Source organism: Molothrus aeneus, chromosome 4 (assembly GCF_037042795.1).
Source record: "Molothrus aeneus isolate 106 chromosome 4, BPBGC_Maene_1.0, whole genome shotgun sequence".
Taxonomy (NCBI): domain Eukaryota; kingdom Metazoa; phylum Chordata; class Aves; order Passeriformes; family Icteridae; genus Molothrus; species Molothrus aeneus.
Window position 1 is genome coordinate 49,606,584 of NC_089649.1, and position 21,330 is coordinate 49,627,913.

At 40.9% G+C, this 21,330-nt stretch overlaps 1 protein-coding gene across 2 annotated transcripts in view; it reads left to right on the forward strand.

The window, feature by feature from the left end:
• Positions 1-8,536: 8,536 nt before the first annotated feature.
• The window catches only part of ATP8A1 (ATPase phospholipid transporting 8A1), a 101,768-nt gene continuing 88,974 nt past the window's right edge, over positions 8,537-21,330 (forward strand). The window contains exons 1-4 of one of the 2 annotated variants that reach the window (XM_066548474.1): positions 8,537-8,767; positions 16,488-16,602; positions 17,792-17,891; positions 18,592-18,690. In XM_066548474.1, coding sequence (XP_066404571.1) covers positions 8,719-8,767; positions 16,488-16,602; positions 17,792-17,891; positions 18,592-18,690 — 363 coding nt within the window. In that variant the 5' untranslated portion in view covers positions 8,537-8,718. The remainder of the gene's footprint in view (positions 8,768-16,487; positions 16,603-17,791; positions 17,892-18,591; positions 18,691-21,330) is intronic. The other variant, XM_066548473.1, reaches the window with a different exon arrangement.

Consider the following 21,330-nt stretch of genomic DNA (forward strand, 5'->3'; position numbering starts at 1 on the left):
GCAATTTTCTCCAAAAGTTACACTGAAGAACACAGGAAGTTTAATTTTTTTAGTCATTCAGTGTTAATCTAGTACATTCCCTCCTGATCTGGGGAAAGCTAGCACAGAGGGGAATCCTGCTCTGTCTTTCAAATCCCAGCAAATGGTGTAACCTTCAGAGCTTTGGCTGTCAAATACTGCCTGCACTGAGAATCTGCAAGCTCAGATGTTTGGAGTCATGACTCGCCCAATTTCAAGTTGACTTTATTCTCAGCTTTTTTTAAGCAATGTCATAAAATATTCCTCTGACAATTAGGCAGATCAGCTGCACATCTGCAAAGGTTTTGCAGTTTCTCAACTAAACAATCTGGAAATATTTAAAATAGGAATCCCTCACCATACCATTTTCTCTCTCCCAAAGGCTGGCTGCTCATATTTAGATGCCGTGAAATAAGGAAGTGACGAGAAGGTACAGAGATCAGTTTCCAACCTCAAATTGCTACACTGCAAGAGGGCACTACAGGCAGTGCCCACTGCACTGCCCTGCTACTACAGAGAGTGACACCTGCTCACTCTCCTCAAAACACAGAGCTGACTGATGCACTATATTGCTTTGTTTAACAGATTTTTTATGAGTGGATTTCAGACTGATAATGAGTTTTGGTTTATGATTTCCTTCTCTTTATTCATATTTGAATATGCCTGCTATCAGAGCTCTTAGCTGTCTTTACCTAGATACTAGGATAGATACTTAAATCTCTTATCAGTGCTTTCTGTAACTGACTGCCTGTAAAACTGAAAGCATTTATTGTGGTATATGTTCTCTTTATTCCCCTCCTTGTTCTCCCAAAAATATGTGTCTAATTGGATACAAGTATTTTAACAGTGTTTTTTTGAAAAGTATCCCAGCTGTTTTCAATTTAAACTTCAGCAGCCTTCCTCACCACCCAGTTATTCTATACACAGTGTCTTAACATCTTTAAAATTGGAAGTGTTAAAGCCAGCAAAAAATGGAGGAAAATAACAGTGAATTCTACTATTTTTATCAATGTAAAATTATATAACTTTAATTTGCACTGATTCTTAAAGTGAAAGTAATCACTGAACAGCAGAATTAAATGGTCATGCTGTGTAATTAAGACCTGTGTGTGCCACCAGTAATTACCCTTTTAGTATTTTCTTATAAGATTTGCCCTCACAGAAGAAACCAATCTAGTATAAACATCTGCATTTTGTTTCTCTTCTGTGGTTTTAATCTAGTATTTGCATAACCATGTGATCAGCCACAAAGAGGCCATCTGGCTGGCCACACTCTCCCTGATCCATTTTCTTTATGTGCCAACAGTGCTTGCTCCTGTGCCATCTTCCTTGTGGATATATTGGCTCACCACAAGACTATACCCAAACTATCAGCGTGACTGTTTCAGTTTCTGTCTGCTGAGCAATGAGTACTTGTGTGCTTGCCGCAGCTTCACAAACATCAAGGAATTCCTGCAGAATGCTACAATAGCCTTGAAACCACTGTGAAGGCCAAGTAGTCTGGCAAGAGTTCAAATCTGTGCCTTTTTGGTTCATTTTTTTTTCCCAGGCATGATGAATTTCCTCTTATTTTCTTCAGCTGTGCTGACTATCAAGAGAGTCACATGCACACCTCCGCTTTCAAGTTCCTTTTTAACTTGTCTGCTCTTGCATGACTGCTCTTCCTGTTTACCCAGTTTATTGGTTATATCATGACAAGGTCCTGTGAGGTCCAGCAGGTACGAACTGGCAGTCCTGTAAGAAACTGCCTCTACTGTTGAAGTTCTGAAATATTGACTGGGCTATCACCAGCCAAATGAAATTCAACATGGAAAGAGCCAGACTCTGCAACTGGAATGGGGCAACCCTGGATGTACAGACAGACTGGGGAATGAGATGCTGGAAAGCAGTGTCACAGAAAGGGACCTGGGGGCCCTGGTCAACATAAAGTTGAACATGAGTCAGCAGTGCCCTGGCAGCCAGGAGGGACAACCCTGTCCTGGGGGGCATCAGGCACAGCATCACCAGCCAGGCAAGGGAGGCGATTGTCCTGCTTTGCTCTGCACTGGGGTGGCCTCACCTCAAGTCCTATGTGCAGTTTTGGTCAATATAAGAAAGATATTAAAATACTAGGGAGTATTCAAAGGAGGGCAAGAAAGATGGTGAAGGGCTTTGAGCAGAAGCCACATGAAGAGCAGCTGAGGTCACTTGGTCTGTTCAGCCTGGAGAAGAGGGACTGATGGGAAACCTCATTGCAGTTACATCTTCCTTCTGAAGGGAAGGGCAGACATTGATCTTTTCCTTGTGTTTTCCAGGGACAGGACCCAAGGGAATGGCCTGGAATTGTGTTAGGGGAGATTTAGGTTGGACATTAGAAAAAGGTTTTTCGATTGGGCACTGAAATGGGCAACCCAGAAAAGTGGCCACAGCACCAAGCCTGACAGAGTTCAAGAAGAATTTGGACAATGCTCTCAGGCTGATGGTGTCACTCTTGGGGGGGGGAGGGTCAGAAATGGGACTCAATGATGCTTCCAACTCAACTTATTATATGATTCTTTGATTCTGTGACTTCCTCTGAAGGGCTAAGCACTATTCTTAGCAATATTGAGGCCAGGGCCTCATTATAATAGGACTGGCATTATTCATGTTAATATCAAAAGAGAATAGCAAGGGACCTTAAGGATATTGTTGTTCCAAACCCCCTGCCAGGAACCTTCCACTAAACCAGGTTGTTCAGAACCTAATCCAGTCTGGTCTTGACCACGTCCAGGGATGAGGAGTCCACAACCTACCTGGGCAACCTATTCCAGTGCCTTACCACCCTTACAGAAAATAATTTCTTCCTCGTATCTAATATATACCTCCCCTCTTGATTAAGGCCATTTTCCCTTGTCCTATTACTACATCCCTTTGCAAAGAAAAAAAAAAAGAAAAAAGAAAAAAAAATCTGTTCAAAAGATAAATAAAAGCTTCCAAAGTTGAGAATTTGGAAATCATGTGTGAAAACTCCTAAAGTATATGTCACAATAGACAGGAGACAGCAGAGGTCCCCAAAGATCTCTTCCTACACAGCCTCTCTGTCTATATCCATCCCTCATTCTTGCAAATTGAGTTGTAGCAAGGCCTATTTTGGGAAAAGATAAAGAGTAACTTCCCTTCCCTCCACGTGTAAAAATGAAGTTATGAAAGGAAAGGATAATGAGGTAGATTTAAAGAAGTGCTGGTACACTAACTTTATTGACCAAAAAGAATGCTCCTGATGACACATCTGCACTGTCTTTTCAAGGCCAAGCTACAAAACAGACTAAGAACTCGCCATAAATGTATTGCACCATTGTGAACATCTAGGTTGACTGCTTCCAACTACCACAATTCCATTTAGCATGTGAGATCATAACTTTTCAGGAACTTGCAAGTCTGATGTGCTTGCAGCAAATGATGCTGCCACACAGTATTACAGGATGTACATCAGAGAAGATGTTCTTGCACACTTCCATTGCAAGCAAGCATGAGTTTGGTTTTATCCTATGGAATTATATATCCGTAAGTATTTTTTCCCTTCAGTGCCATGAATGTGAATCTATGGGAGTATAAAGAAAATTTGAGTAAAGGATCTTTAGGCTCAGGTATGGAGTTTGATCTACAAAGAACAGGATGTAGCATCTGTTGCACTCTGGATCTGCTTTGTTTCTGTTTGTCTGGTGTTTTCTTGCTTTCCTATGATTTGTTTATGCAGTCAGGTACTGCTACAGCAGCTGAGGGAGAAACTAACAGGAATGCCTTCACAGGTTTCTATAAATCAGCCTAGAGACTGAATTATTTAATGTGACTTGTAGCATGTTCTATATGTCTAAATATCCACTTCAGGTGGTTGAAGTTTCTTTTATTAACATGTTTTGCCTCAGAAAAGGAGAAGTTTTATATTTCATAATCATAAAGGATACGATCAACATAAATTTACACTAGCTTGTATGAAAAAAGCGCATTCTATAATAAAGATTTCACAGATGTAACATGTGGGCAAACAGAAGATTTGCTGTTTTCTGTTAAAACACCAAAATAACTGTCAAGAATTTCACTAGAAATATTTGAAATATCCTCAAAGTCAAATATTTTATAAAATTTGGAGATATATTTACCTGAGAAGATAAAACCTAACATGAGAAATCCCAAAGTTTAGAAAATAATGAGTTAACATGTAATTTTGTAAATAAAACTAATTACCATTTTAATGGTTTTAGGAAGAATTTTAAAGCACTTAATCTGATCTACTTATAGAATAGTTACCAGAAGCTTATGCTTAAACATATGCACAATGGATTTAAAAATCAGTACACAAAATCTGTAAGTATTAACCTTTCAGAGGGTCAAAGAAAGCAAAAAAAAAAAAAAGCACAGAACTAGTTGTCTTCAGCAATACCATACATAGCCTTCTAGTAAATTCCAGACTCATCTGATCTAAAATGGTTGCTTCCCCAGACCTTTTTGAATTTTAGATGTAGTTATTTATAAAATTTCATTAGACAATTCCCATGCTATGGGAGTATCCTGTATATTCAATTACAAAAGTAATGGTTGCGAATTATGAGAGATTAATTGCACAGCCACCAGTTGCTGCAGTATCCTATGAAGCAGAAAACAACATCTACCAGAAATCCTTTCCACAAAGCTCTGGAAAAGCAGCAATAGTTATAGTATTCATTTTCCCTTCCACTACTGTATGAAACCTGGCCACTTATCAATATATCACAAGGGAAACTGCACCCTGAAAATTCATATGAATTAATAGCATTACTGGGAAAATCTAGTCTAAAATTTTATGTATGTCAAGTTTGTGAAAACTTCAAGCCTGCAGAACTACTTTATCCTGCTTTATATATGCAGTTATTTTATATAGAGTATTTCTTACTCCGGTAGGCTACTACAGTGCACAGTTAGTATATCAGAAAGAATGGAAACATCTATATTTTCTAATAAAGTAAGTGTTTATACCATTTTCAAGAACAGATCTGTTTTGGGTTACGTAGTCTACACCCCTGAAAGCCGTTACAGATGAAATGGTGATGTAAGACTGGATCACCATAGCTCAGTCAAATCATCAAACTATGAAATAGTGGAGGTGATATTTTTGACATATGTATAAACGTGTATCCTTTCACAATTTTCTTTTACTAGCTCAACATTTTAGCTGTCATTGCAAGACATTTTATGTTTGAAATAACTTACTCTTCTCAATGAATATGCAATTTTTCTGCATATATTTTAAAAACGAGGTTTCTGTCATCTTTTGTTCCAAAAGGTAGGGTGTGCTAATAAATTAATGCTAATAAATTTCTATCTGTTTCACCAGAACTTCCACATATTTCAAAATACGCATTGAAATTGAAGAGAAAACTCAATTAAGAGTGTCATCTAAGCTTTAAAGTAGAATATAGGCATATTGTTTAATTTATAGCTGTGTTGGAAAGCAGACTGACTTGCTTCTGTTTTGCAATCCTGTCATGTACATTCCAAACAAGTGATGATCCAAAGCTAAATATTGGATTCCTTAAATATAGAGCACATTTTCAAGTGCATAAGCTAAGTATACTCTCAGCTTAAAAAGCTGCAGAAGCCTTTTCTGACCTGTTTGTATCAAAACAGGAAGGGTAGAATGTGGAGATGGAAATTTGAGTGACACAGGTTCCATTTACATAGAAGAAGTGAAAGGATGGAGTTCATACAGTTGTCTTCCAAAGGAAAGAAATAAACACAAGGGCCAGCTGGTTTTGCTGGCAGATCATGTAGGGGAAATGTAGAAGAAATAGACACTACTGTGCTTCTCCTGGAGTAATGTTGCAAGTGGATGGGGACTGTTAGGAAATATAGCAGCTGAGTTTCATTCATTTGGATGACATCTGGTTTAACTGTCTGTTGTGTAACTAAATGGTTAAACATGTTTATCTTACCATTGAGACTTTGTAGAATAAAAACTGAAAAAATTGAGAATTTCTTAACTGATAGCATGATTTAAAAAACCTTACTCATTCTTTCAAATATTACTCATGCTATAACTTCAAAAAAGGTTTGGTTGTTGGTTTTTTTCTTAAAGACTTTTAAGGTTTCACAGTAACTCAGAGTACACAAAAGTATACCAAGATTAAGGCTAGTAATTTTTTGTTGTGCTCTTTTATGAGGTGGATAGTGGCCTTATTTGTAAAATAACTATTCACAATTTTAAATAACACTTGGCAGCATTGTTATAGTATCTTCTGTTCTCAAGAGGGTACGCTTCCAGCTGCCCAAAGGTATCAGTAATAAGCCCCACTTGCCAGGGATATTACAGCCAAGAAACCCAGTTTAGACATAAAACAGCATCCAAATGTGGATTTAAGTGACAATCCTATTTGTCACCAGCACTGCAGTAATTTGGGGGGGAATGCATGTTGACTGGCATGTGTATTGATGTATAGTGAATTTCACAATTTTGTTGCAGCCTTTTAACAATAGTGAAGCTGCTAGAAATTGCAAACGACCGCTCCCACCCCCCTCAAGATTCTCTTTCACAAAAGGGCCCTATTGATGCTGGGAGGTTTATATTTATATATATATATATGAGTCCCCTAAATGACTGCTTCAGTCTGGCTTCAATGGAATGTCACAGAAAACTAGAAGCTGTTTCTTGCTGAAAGTAGTTTGCACCAGCCAAGACTGCCCACGGCTGACTGACCCACACTGAGTATTTCTTAAAACTGGATGAGCAATGCATGTTGTTTCCAGGCATTTTGTTTTATCAGAAAAATGCATGAAGAGGCATCATTTTTTTGTTTCTGGTTCAGAAAAGAAAGAAAAAACCTCAAAACCCACAAAAACACAGACAACCCACAGATTGCTGTATAGGATGATGCAGAAGAGCACTGTCTTTTGAAGGACACTCTTAAGCAGGTTTTCTGACCTATGACTTGAAAGAAACCCACAGTATTTATTTCCTAATGCAGTCTTCTCTGAAGCAAAGTATCCCTCTTCCTTGATATCTGAGCTCAGCATTTAAGAAAAACAAATTCTTGGTTCACTTTCCTCCATGAATGAAGCACTGCTTCATAGAATCATAAAATCATTAATGCTGATAAAGACCTCTAAGACCACTGAGTCCAACCATTAACATAATACTGCCAGGTCCATCACTAAACCCTAAGCACCAACGAAATCTACATGTTTTGCTTGATCCATTTACAGAGATTAAATTTATACAATTTTATCAAATATTCACTCTGTTGCTGTCAAGAAAGACTATATATATATATATCTTATTTTCTTATTGCGGGTGTATATCCTCTATAGTGAATACAGCAGCAATTCTTCATCTGTAATCTGTGTTATGTACTTTCTTGAGGACACAATGGTGGCCTTTAGGGGACACGTCAGCCTCAAATCCTCTCAAGATTCATGAGACAACAGTAGCTTTATTCCATTCCATCATCCTCTAGGCAGCCAGTATGCTTTATGCCTGATTGAAACAGATGCAAGACATAACTATGCCAAGCAGACCTGCCTCCAAATCCCATCACCTTTCCTATTTTCTCCTGCATGCTGTTTTTACTGTGGCAGTTTTTGGCGGAGGTAGGGGGGCAGCATGCGGGAGGCGCACTGCTCAGCCTGTTGCCATCACCCCAGAGTCACGCTCACAGCGCCGAAGTGAAAGTGCTGCTGCTGCTGCTGCTTCCGCCCGAGGCATCTGCGGCGGGGACCTCCTTCCCAACAGCCCACTCGGGAGCAGTGCTTGGAGTCGCACTGACTCACGGCTGTCGAGCTGCGGCATCCTGATTGAGATTAAAAATAAAAAGTCGGGCGAGAGTTTGAAGGCTGCCTGTCAAACAGAGCGTGGCACAAACACTCTCCTCGCCTGAATGGGGGCTATGGAACGCCGTTTCAATTCCCTCGCCGGATGAACGCCTCCCGGCCCCCGCCGCGCCCCTCGCTGCACATACACCTCGCCCAGCAGCGTACGAGAGAGAGGGCGAGAGTCGGAGAGTCCGCTCTGCACAACACCACGCCTGAGCAGCTCTGTCGGCTCGCCGCCGGGCCCGCTGCCCCCCATCTCTGCCCCCCCGGCAAGGCCACCGGGCTGCACACGCCTGGCGGGGCCCCGCTCACCCCGCCTGCCCCCCGGTACTCCCCGTCCCGTCACGGGTCCCGCCCGCCGCGGCTGCCGGAGACACCGGGCGACCTTGCCTGGGGCTTCCCCCGCCCGCCCCCAGCGCCGGGCAGCGGCCCAGGGCTCGGCGCGTTCCATTCCCCCCTCATCACGGGGTGGGGACCGCATCGGAAGCCCTTTGCTCGCTCCAGAGGCGGGACACACACCGCCGTAGTGCTGCTGCCCGGTTAGCCGCGGTGACCCGACAAGCCCGAGCCCGGGGGAGAGGGAGATAGCGGCGGGACGCCTAGGGACAGGGAGGCGCGGGGGGAGGGCGGAGTTGGTAGGTTCCGGAGGGGGCCGGCGAGTGCGGAGCGCGGGCGCCGCGGCTGTCAGTGAGCAGCGGCGGCGCCAGCGGGGACGGGCGCAGCCGGAGAGAGGCGCTGCCTCGGGTTGCCGGAGCCGCCGCCTCGGGCTGCTGGAGGAGCCGCCGCCGTCGGGACCCGCCGCCCTCATCCCGGGCCTCGCAGCGGCGCAGGGCGCGCTCCGGCGGGCGGCAGGTGCAGGGCGCGCCGCTGGAGGGAGGCGGCCGCGCCACCACCCCGGCGATGCCGACGGTGCAGAAAACGGTGTCCGAGATCCGCTCCCGCGCAGAGGGTAAGAGCAGCCCGCCTCTCCGCGCCGGCAGGGAGCGACGGGGGAGCCCGGCCGGCGTTCCGGCGCGGAGCCGCGGCGGGGTGTGCGCCGCCTGGCCGGGAGGGGGCGGTGGGAGCCGGTGTCGCGCCGCCGCCGCGCTCCTCACCCCCGTCTCCGGTCGTGCCGTGCGCCCCCCGTGGGGCTGCGGCGGCAGAGACCCCAGCCTGGGGCGTGAGCGGTGCCGGTGTTCTCAGGGAGGCCTCGTATTTCTGGTTGTCAATATCCGGTGAGCCCCTCGCAGCATTTTGCCCCTCAGCGATGGCAGCGGTGGTTTCGTTTTCCCCGGGGTGTGCGGCTGCCCGGCCCGCCGGCCCCGAGCGGCAGCGGGGGCTCAGGGCCTGGGGTCCTCGGCCCGGGAATAAGCCGGAGTCCCTCTTTTGTGTGTGACACGTACGTGTGCACTGACCATCAGAAATAAGCGTTTCTGATACTCGGCTTGTGCCAGGAAGCTTCGGACAGCGCTGAAGTCTCGTGCCTAAGTGCATTTGTTTAACCTCAGGTAACGTGTCAGCAGCTGCTTTGTGAAAAGAATCGTTCCTGTGGAATTACATTACTATAAGGTCTATTTTATGCAAAAGTAACATTTGAATACCAAAGCAGCGGTATGTTGGGGCTGGCTGTGATCTTTGGTTGCTGTAGGTAACAATAACAATGTCCCGGTAATGGCATAAGAAGTATTGAGGCAGTTATGCTGGATTTATCCCCTTGTCTGAAAGTTTCCTTGCTTAAACCATATATCTAGTTGATTTTTTTTTGTTTGTTTGTTTTGTTGTGCTTTGTTTGGTATAGGTAGGCAGAAACTTCCTCCCTGTATCTTTCTTCCTTCTTCCAAACAAAGAATATTTTATTTAACTTTTGTGCAAGGAAAAGCACAAAGAATCATAGATTAGAAGTGGGCTGTTGGATTGATGTTCTTTCCCAGTTTTACCATGTTTATGCCTTCCTCCACCAAAAGTAGGTTTGTAGGAGGTCTAGCTCTGCCTCTGCCTAGGAAATGTTAGTGGCAAAGAAATAGAAGGATGCATCTTTCTAAGAAGAAAGAGAGAATGTGCATCCTTTCAGGAACACTTCTGAAATGTGTTTACAACCAGAGCAGCAGTCCTGTATACTCACAGTGATTAGTAGATGCACATAATGAGACTAGTTAAACGTCCAATTTTTCAGTGCTTAATTTCAATTACTTTTAACTTACCCTTGTTCCAGACAATTGGTTTTCACTGCAAGCTGAGCATTGCATAAATAAATTGGGAAAATTGATGCTCTCTTTAAAATTACCTAATTCCAGAACTCTTAATGGTTATTAATGGAATAAATGTGGTGTTCCCTAAAGGTAACTGGCTATCTAAGATTTACAATTGCAATAAAAGGAAAAAAAGAAAAAGTCTTTTTTTCAAGGTTGAATGACTGTGAAGCAGTTAAATACTGGGTTTAAGAAGCTTACCAAAACTACTTTCTTTAGGACTGACAGTAGGTATAAAGCATCTTTTAAGAAACTTAACTTTTGCAAAATGCCATGATAGTTTTTTCATTATACCAGTTGAGTTGATTCTCTGTGACTCATACTGTACTTTACTATATATATAGTACTACTCAAAAAAATTTGAAATCTGTCTTCTTAGGCTTATATTAATGTGACACTTACTAATTAATTTGATCTATAGTTAGTCTTTGTTTAGATATAATTCACAGTGAAACCAACATCAGTTAGTCTCTTTTTTTTCTTTTTGAGATGAGTGATTCCAAGTCCAGTTATGCCATACATTTAGACTACATAGTTGCCATTTCTAAACACTCTTTATAAATGCTACTATTTTCTAAAACAGAGAACTTTTTTTTTTTTTTTTTTTTCTAAAACAGAGTGTTTTCTAAAACACTCTGCTGTGTATTTGACAGGGACATAAAGGAACTGTCAAACCCTAGTTCTGGCAACAGCCCAAGTCTCTTAGATAAGCACTATGCCAAGTGATGATAAAGCTTCTTTCAGAGAACTCTGCCAAAGTCTTACCCCAGTGCAGAGTTGTTGCTGGCAGGGTCCCTCTCTGTTCTTGGAACACTGGTAATACTGTAATCACAAACAACAGCTTCCATGACTTCTCTCATGGTGTGGACCATTCCTTAACCTAAGACTTGTGGGGGTCTGACAGACAGGATTACTTGCCTTACTCTAGAATTTTTGTACTGTATCTTTGGGCCTAAAATCTCACTTTTCTCTCCTGTCACTGCAGCAACTAATTCCTGCTTCAGAGACCTTTTCCATGGATCATGAACTACATTACCAGGCTGGACTGCCTTGAACACCATCTCAGAAAGAACTAAGCTCTCTCTCACATGAAGAGATAGTGATAATGTTATTAGAAAAAATCAAATGTTGTGCTCAGATGAAACAAACTGAATCAGAACTGTCAGAAGGATGTGCATATGTAGCATTCCCAAGAAGTGGTAAACAGTCCCACAGAAGAATTGACACTACACTCTGTAAATTATTGAAAAATAAAAATTGTAGGTGTTTTAGGGTCTGTAAGCCAACATGTTACCTGCATAGAGAAAAGAATTTGAGCAAAAAGGAACTACTGATTTTGTGCCGTTCTTCCAAACCTCTGCAAATTCTTCATGGCTGATGAAGGATAACCACGCATGTTTTAATAGGTTTAGTAGGTTTAACCATGTTTTAATAGGTTTTTGTGTCTGTTATCCTGTTGCAAGAAATAGGTGCTGCTTACCATTCTGAAGTGGTATGTGTATCAATTAAGTCTCTCTCAAGGCACAGAAGATCTGGCCCTCTTAAACAAATATAGGAAATTGGTGTCATTCTGCAATTGCAAAACACAAGGGGAATTTTTTAGTAGTGTGGCCTACATAAAGCTTTATTAAATACAGTAACTAACTGTGGTTATTTCAGCTATATATAGCTTCACAGTTAATATATGCATCTATTAAATAATATGAAATTGGATCATTCAAGTAATTCTATTTCCTTTGAGAGGTTCTGGGAAAGTGGAATTGTTCTTCTCAAGTCTTATTAGGGGTCTCTGAAGATTGAAGCATTAATCCTTTTCTTCTGTGTGTTGGTGGAGTTCAGTGAACTATATTAGGTCATAGAGAAAGGATAGAGAGTTGAGATGCCATGATCCTGCCTACCAAAACTAGTAGGTAATAACTAGTTCTTGTTGATGTTCTTGTACAAAATCTAGGTGAAGCTGAACTGGGGTAAGATGAGATGTCTTTCACATGAAGAATGTATTTTGAAATTCTGTAGTGGTCATCAGATTGTCTTCAGCAGACTATCAGTTTTTGTAGTGCCTGATGTATCCTTAGGTATTTCTGCTTATGGTCTTTAGGACTATATAACATTTTACCAGATGTAGTGATCATTATATTTACTTGTGTCTGAGGGTTTTTTGTGCCAAGTGTGTTTTGATCCCAGTGTTTCACAACAGGGAAAAATCTTGGTTTAGTTCTAGACAGGTTTGGCCATTTCAGTGGTACCAGCAGGTTCAAGTAGGTCATTTAAATTTCCTTCTGTGCTCTGAATCCTTGGAAGAACAGACTGATGGGTCAGGTTCCCAGTGCCTATTCTGTCACTGAAACTCTGTCATGGCTTTGCAACAAATAATTCTGAAGACACTTCCTTTTTTCATAGTGATTCCATCTTTGAACTGTGCCGCGTGCTTCAAAAATATGAGCTAGCAAACAGACTATTCTGGCATTGGCTGGGACTTAGTTTTCTTCCTAGCAGCAGACACAATGCTGTGTTTTGGATTTAGGCTGAGAATAATGTTGATTAACACACTGATTTTTCAACTGTTTCTGAGCAGCACTTACACTAAGTCAAGGACTTGTCAGCATCTCATACTTCCCTGCTCGGGAGGAGGCTGGGAGTTCAGAAGGTAAAGGAAGGGACACAGCCAGAGCAGCTGCCTCCCAGGTGACCAAAGGGATATCTCAGACCTGTTGGTATTATGCTGAACAGCAAAACCAGGGAGAGTTGGCAGGGGCCTGGCAGCCTGCTGCTCAGGGACTGGATGGACATTGGTCAGTAGTTGGTGAGCAATTGTGCATTACTTGTTTTGTATGTTCTTTTATCATTATTTTCCCTTCTTTTTGTGTCCTATTGAGCTGTTTTTATATCAGCTCATGAGTTTTACCTTTTTTTCTGATTCTCTGCCTCAGCACTTGGGGTAGGCAAGTGAATGACTATGTGGTGTTTAGCTGCCTGCCAGGTTAAACCACGGCACTTAGGTGTATAAGAGGTTCTTGGCTACAGCATCAGCTTTCAAAGGTTTTGAAAGCTCTACTTAGAGAATAAAAAAGAATTTTTTTTTATGATGAAGAGGGGTGTATTAAAATCCTTTTGGCAATTTGGTTGAGGGTTTTCTTTCCTTCCCTTTATTTCCATACTGTAGTATATGTGTATGTAACATTACAAATTTGTAGTGAAAATGAAACTGTTTCAAGGAATGAAAGCTGAATGTCTTAAACTACCTTACCTAAAGGAAAAATTAGGGGTATGGAATTTACTGTTGTTGTTTTACTAATATAGAAACTTTTTAATCAAGACTGGTTTAGGAGGAGTCCCTGCAAATACTGTTTAAAGAGAGATGCTTCTTCCAAATTTATTATTGGAATCAAAATTTGGTCTTCAATGGGTGCTGTTGTTGAAAGGAGCTGTAATTGGTTTGAGGGCTGTTTGTTTGTTTCATGGTTACTTATTTGCAATTTGTTGTTATTGAAGATGTTATGGGCTTTTTCTGGGTTAGGCTGCCAAATGAGCTTGTGTGGTTCCTGGAGTATTTTGTTGGCGCCTCTTAACTCTGTTAGGCTGGGTCCTTCCTCTGAAGAGACTTCTTGAGATAAATACTGATGTTTGAATGTGTGTGCCTTTCATTGGGCAAGGAAGGAAATAGAGAAATTGCAGAGGGTGAATGTAATAGTAGGGGGTTCCTGTATCATAATGGAGTCTGTGATTTATGAGTAGGAAATGGGATGAAATAAAAAGTTTCTGCTGAGCCTTTTCTCAATGTGTGGAGACTTGACCTTGCAAAGTAGTGTCTGAAATGTATTTTGAATAGGTAAGAGGCAGTGTACTGGGCCAATGGACTGGATAATGGGGCTTGGGTTTTGCCTAACATGTCTGCATGCATTTATAGAACAGGCTAGAAATAAACATTAAGTTTTCAGGTACAGCCCTAATAATCCTTGACATGCTATACATTCTGGTGTATTCAGTTGCATTATAATATAGGGGTTTTCAGTGTCTTTTTCTCATTCTCATATAGAACGAACAGTGTATATTTAACAAGCAACTATATACAGACATTATTGGTAGCATGTTAAAACTTTATGGTGATTGATTTATGCTATACCTGTTGGTACTTTACAAGCTCCAGCCTGAAGATTGCTTGGGCCTGTTGTCAGCCGTGTAGTGGCTGACTGGTTGACAAAACATTGGTGAAAACCCTTGGGAGGGAAGAATACATTGGTGTCCCCTTTTGCAGATGAAAGTTGGGATGCAGGCTGGCACAAGATTCCTTATAGTCCATAGAACAATATACAGAAAGCTCAACTTTCACTGGCTAGTGGAGGCAGGTGCTGGGAATGTCAGTGAGTCTAATAAAACTATTTCAAGTTAAGCACACACAAAATGAAGAATATACTGGTGCCACTTCTCTGGCTAGTGTCACAAAGAAAATCTGGACCAAGTGAAGGAATCTCATTAAGCAACAAGACCAACCAATTAAGGATAACCAGCTTAATGGCCTTGGTTTCCAGTGATCACATCCTTCCAGCTCAAGATTGGTCCATCACAATGAGCACAAAATCAAGCCAAGGTGGCAGAAGGACTGGATGAAGCAAAGCATTTGACACTGTCCCCCACAATATCCGTGTTTCTAGAGACACATGGATTTGATGAATGGACCACCCAGTGGATAAAGAAATGGCTGAATGGTTGCATTCCAAGAATAGCAGTCAAGAGCTCAGTGGAAAGCAGTGACAACTTGCATTCCTTAGGGGTCAGTATGGGAGCTGATCTTTTTTCACATTTTGTCAGTGATTTGGACAGTGAGATTGAGTGACCCCTCAGCAAGTCTGCTAACAATGCCAAGCTGTGTGATGTGGCTGACATGCTGGAGGAAGGGATGTCATCCAGAGGCACCTTGACAGTCTTTAGAGGTGGCCTGTGTGAACCTCATGAAGTTCAATGAGGCCAAGTGCGAGGTCCTGCACATGGGTTGGGGCAATCCCAAGCACAAATACAGGCTGTGTATGGACTGACAGCATCCCTGAGGAGAAGGACTTGATGGTATTGGTGGACAAGAGGCTTCACAGGATTTGACAATGTGCATTTGGAACCCTGACAGCCAACCACATCCTGGGCTGCATCAAAAGAGGCGTGGCCAGCAGGTGCAGGTGTCAGCATCTCAATGGGCAGATGGGTGCTTCTGCCCATCTTCTCTGCTCTTGTGAGACCCCACCTGGAGTACTGAATCCAGTTCAGGGGCCCCCAGCTTAAGAAAGACATGGACCTATTGAAGCAAGTCCAGAGGAGGGCCACTAAGTTAATCACAGGGCTGGAACACGAAGACAGGCTGAGAGAGTTCAGACTGAAGAAGAGAAGACTCAGAGGAGACCTTCTAGTAGCCTTCCAGTGTCTAAAGGAGGCCTGCAAGAAGGTTATAGAGGAACTTTTAACAAGGACATTTATTGATAGGGCAAGGAGGAATGACCTTAAGGAGGGTAGGTTTAGATTAGGTATTAGGAAGAAGATCTTTACTATAAGCATGGTAAGGCATTGAACAAGTTGGCTGGAGAGGTTGCAGACTCCCTATCCCTGGAAGTGTTCAAGACCAGGCTGGATGGTGTTCTGAGGAACCTGATTGACGGGAAGGTTCCCTGCCCATGACAGGAGGGTTGGAAGTACATGATCTCTAAGGTTCCTTCCAAACCAGACCATTCTGTCAATTAGCAAGGAGTCCCTGACAAAGCTCACATATAAAAAGGTGAACCTACAAGAGGTCAAAGCACCAACATGTGGCTGTAGAGGAGTACAGAGAGATCGATTTATGTGGCAAAGTCACAGCCTACCTGGGGTTTAACCTGGTGAGTGCCTTATAGATGCCATTCTTGTTCTCCTTCAGATGTAACAGCAGGAAGATGATGACTGAGAAGGGTGGTGCCTCTAGGCCACATGCCACAGGGAACCTGGAAACAAAAGACAGAATAGGATGCAGTAAACAGTGTCTTCTCCCCTTTGGTCTCTACTGATAAGATCAGCTTTCAGGAACCCCAGGTTCCTGATGCCAGTTAGAAAGTCCGAAACAAAAAAGACTTACCTTGGTGGAGAATGATCAGTTTAGGGAACAGTTAAACAAACTGGCAATACAAGAGTCCATGAATCTAATAAGATTCAATAACAAATGCAGAGGGAGCTGGCAGGTCTCACAGTTATGCCACTCTCAGTGATCTTTGCAAGGTAAGGATGGTCTGTGGGAAGTGTAGGTTTTTAATGAGCATCTTGAATATATAAAAACAACTTTTTTGTTTTTTCAGGGGTCATTACCTGTGAGAAATGCAAATACATTGAGTTCACATCCACAATAAATGTCCCTTTTGTCTCATGAAGTGCTTTGAATCTTGTGTAAGTAAATCTATTTATATGGAAAATCATGCTGTGTTTTTACAGGCTATGAGAAGACAGAGGATGTTTCAGAGAAAACTTCCCTAGCTGATCAAGAGGAAGTGAGAACTATATTCATCAATCAGCCCCAGCTAACCAAATTCTGCAATAATCATGTCAGGTATTAACCAAAACACCAGAGCATTGCATGCTGAATAGCAAAATTGAAAAGGTTTCATTAATTCTACCTCTGTCATTTCTCCTGGCCACCAATGACAGTCTTAGACACTGGAGGGAGGAATGAAGTGAGATGAAGAGACAAGTAAGCTGTTTCAGTTACAAACTTGACCTCCTGAATTTTTAAGAATTGAATGGGGAAGATACAGCTGGTTTACAGCTGTACCATCAGTGTGTCCCTAGAGGATGGATTTGTTCTTCAGGTTTCAGTTGAATTCATCTTTGAACCTATTCCTGGCAGCTGAATGCTGATGGAGTTGTACTGTACTTGAGCACAGCATTGTATGTGCTTTGGAAACACTTGGCTTTTTCAGTCAGCCAGTTACAAAGATGCTGTGGTTGCCTGTGGGACTAGTTTTCAGTTTCAGGCTTTAGGGACTTTGTTGACAGTTTTTTGTTTGCTTTTGATGAATTTTAAGTCATACAGTAAATACTCGTAAGTAATGTGTGTTTAGATCTGATAACATCCTTACTTCTGTTGTTAAAATTCAAAGCAAATGAACAGCAAAGATACCTCTGTCCCAGGTAGGTGTGTTTTCTGAAGGTAGCTTTGAAAATGTGCAGAAATTTTGTAGACATTGAGAATAATGGGAGGGGGGGAGGGGGATTTTCCATGACCTTGAGAAACTTTAGATGCTATTTCTTGGTGTATAAAACTTCTCCCTTTGTCTTTTGCTTGATTACAGAGTAGAGGGCTTTTGCAGGATACATTCATTCCCCCCTTATGTTGACAGTTTTATGCAAGGTCAAAGTAAATATGACTGACTTCAAAAGAAGTTAAAATATTCTTACAGGCCTTTTGTTTAAAAGTTTTTAGCACGATTGTTTTTATATATATTGTTTTAGAACTGTAGAGGGTGGTGGTCTGTTATTAAACAGATGTAAAAGGCTGACAGAGAGATGGGAGCTCAAACATTTTATGAGGATGGCTTAGCAGAGATTGTTTTGCTAGGATAACTTTAATTCTCTTCTTCCAGGCTAGCAAAAGCACACTTAATATCCAGTATTTATCAGTTTAGAATCAAAAAGCAAACCATTTTGTTTGAAAACTTCTATAACTAAAAGGGAAAGAATACATTTGAAGAGGTTTTTATTCTGTAATAATAGCATGTGTTTTTGTCTCTTCCTCTCAGCACTGCAAAGTACAACATAATCACATTCCTGCCAAGGTTCCTTTATTCCCAGTTCAGAAGAGCTGCTAATGCATTTTTTCTTTTTATTGCATTGCTTCAGGTAAGATCAACAATAGGATTCTAATGTTTTAAACTTGTTAAGAGACCATTTATATTATAGACAGAGATACTGAGATACTTGAGATTGCTGTACTGTTCTTTCCAAGCTAGCTGGCCTATCAAAACAGCTGTATCATGTAGACATATCTTTAATAAAATGCTTGGGTTTGTGGCTTTCTTGCTCCCTGAAGATAACAAAATGCACACAAATATTTTTCTGTAAAACAGGTTAAGTATAGCTGAAATTCTGTTGGGTCAAAAAGACTTGTGAGAAGAAAATTCCATTTAAAAATATCTGGCATATACAGAAAACTGTTACCTGTAGTTGGCATTTCTTCTAAAGGGTAATGTCTAAAAACATACTGAGCTATATGAACAAAAATCTAAATTGGAAAGTTTACTTATATTTTATAAATGCCTATTTTAATTCAATTTGAAACAGAAAAGGAAGGTGAATATTCTGCAAACACTAAAACCTTGGGAAATAGTACCATTGAACACTGTACTGCTTAAAGTGCAGATGTTCTTTTATTGTATCAGCTGCTTCTGAATTGAAGACTATGAAGCTCTCTTGGAAATAATAAACACTGAGTCTAAAAAGTGAATTCACATGTCTTTATTTGCACAGAAAGTACTGTTTCTTGTATTAAAAATGTTTTCAACCAGCAATGCAAAAAATTTTTTCTCATTTTTTTTAATAGCAAATACCTGATGTATCACCAACAGGACGCTACACAACATTGGTTCCTCTCTTATTTATTTTAGCTGTAGCTGCAGTGAAGGAGATAATAGAGGATATTGTAAGTATTTAATAGCAATATTTTCTAAATAGCTATCATGTTTTTCATTTATAATATTACAAAAATGTTTCCTGGTTGTCAAATCCACATCCAAGCATTTGATGCACCCCTTTATTTCTAATGTCCCTTGCATAAAATCTTTAGTTTCACTGTTGTGACTTTTCATGGTTTTTTTAAACAAATGGGGAATAGGCCTTTTTAGTTTTTTTCCTGTTGCTCCAGTCCAGTGCAATTAACTGTTTGCATTTCCTAAATGTTATAATTTTCCTGGTGCTAAGTGTGATCTGCTGACGCCTGATGGCCAGGAACAGACATAGAATTGGTCCTTGTTAGGCACCTATGCTAGGCTTTCCTAGGCTCTTTCTAGTCACTGTCTGTGGTAGTGGTTGTTTCGCTTTCTTCTTGCATTGAAAGAAAACTTTAAAAGAGGTGAGACATTGTCAACACAGAAGCATCCTTTCAGATTGATTTTATTTTGAGGGAAAGAAAGGAATTTCAGTCTCTGTTTCACTTCATACGAAAGATGTTGGGGTTTTCTGTGTACCTTCTTGCCCTCTCTTCACTAAAACTATATGATAGAAACCCGTCTCTCTAACTTGCTTAAAATAATTTAGTCTTTTAATTGATGTCTTTTGTATGTAAGGAATTAAAGTAATCTTAACATTTACCAAATAACTCTATATACTAAGAATTTCTGTATTTGCTTTTGTTTTATTTTAGTTCTGCAGGTATGTTAGGAGGACAAGACATTAGATATGTCATGATAGAAGTGTCTTGTCCACTAGAGGAGTAGTGTTCCTGTTTGTGGGCTCTTCTCTTTGAGTTTTGGAAAGGGTTGCAGGTAGTGTAGTCTTTTCTTGCACTCAGATAGTAAGCTGCCTGAGAGCTCCAGATTTATTGTATTTGAGCAGAATTACAATGTATATGCAGAAACATGACCTAGGGGAGAGTGTTGAGCTGCAAAGGAGGTTTGGGATGGAGAGTGCTTGGTCCTATGTTGCCTTTATTGATTGGTTTTCTCCTCAGTTACCTCTGTGAATGGATGGTAGGCAAGATATTGGCTCCCTAGGTTGTATGAAGCTCCTGGATCACAGAGTTAAGGGGTCCTGCAAGACACAATGAGGTTTACATTAAATATTTTTCTTCTATTTGGCATTTCTAGTTTTTTCTCCCTTACAGTCAGGTTCTCCTTAAATGCCTTTGTTGCTTTCTCTTTACATAAACAAAACCCCTTTAAAAAAAAAAGCCATAAAATCAATTCATGTTCTTCTAGATATTTTTAACCATTCTGCTGTTAATGCTTACAGACTTACACCATCTGTCAGTGTCTAGGCAAATATAAAACTGAAGCTGCTGCTACTGTACAAAGTGTCCTTTTTAAAATTATCTCATCCAGTTGCTTTTCTTTTGTTATTTATTTCTACCCTTTGCTCTTTGTAACTTAAAGTGTACAGTTTGGTGTGGCAGGGGAGAAAGACAGGGATCAGGTATAGTGGGTTTTGCTTATATCAGCTAAATAAAGTTCTCATTACCAAATGCTACAGAGATACCTAAAACCAACACAGCTGTACCATTTTCTTGCTGAGAAAGCTGACCACTTTCTGCATAGTAAAATATTCGAAGTGTTTTCCCTTAACCATTAATTTTCATTATGTCTCAGTTTTTTTACACAGTGAAATATCTAGGATCTCCATGAATGGTGATCTTCATCTAATATTAAAGCTTTTGGATGGGAACCTTGTATATTGATAATAACAAATACACTTGTCAAAACAATATTTTTAGCTCAAGAACCAAATGTTTCTCTTTCCGGAATGAAATACCAAGAAGAAAAAGATGTTAGCAGAAGATACTATTCATACACAGCATGTGTTTTCCATATATGCTTCAAAGGTGCTAGCAGGATTTGTGACATGCAGTGTTAGATTGTCAGCTGGTTCCAATAATTTTCACCTGCCACACCTCAGAAAGCCCCGGATATTCACCTTTTCAAAATGCAGGAGATTCACCCTGTGGGCAAATAGACATCTGCTATGGTCAAGTTAGGCTTTCCCTTTGATCAAAGGTTATTTATCTGTACAGTCAACCATCTTTTTGAAAGGAGAATCTGCTGGTTATCTATGAAAATCTAGGAAAAATAATATTTCAATTTTGCAAAGTTACAAGGTGACCTTTTAAGAGCTGCTAGCTCAGAGTCAAATCAACATTTTATTGGCAATAAATCACTCAAGTATCTTGACCTATTTTTCTTCCATTTTACAAGATTGCTTCGGATTTTGTTTGTATCACAAAGGCATGAATTCTGAACATCTGTTTAAAAAGTGTACCTAAACCAGTTAATTCTACTTAAATTAATTTTATGAAATGTGTTCCTGCTCAGGAAAAACTTGAGTTCATGAATCCTAAATAGTGTGTTTAAACTAGTAATCTGCTAAGCTTTTTGTGTCTGAGTTTGGTCACACCTTGAAAATGCTGGCTGTTAGTAGCTGTATCAAAAGATTACTGTCAAAAGATGTCTCACAGCTATATTAAAACTGAGGGGCATCATTGCCTCTTTGGGGGGTGTGCCGTTGATTTTTTGTTTGTTTGTCTGTTACTGTTGTTGAAGTCTGCAGGCAGCTTTGTAGAAGTGGAGTCATT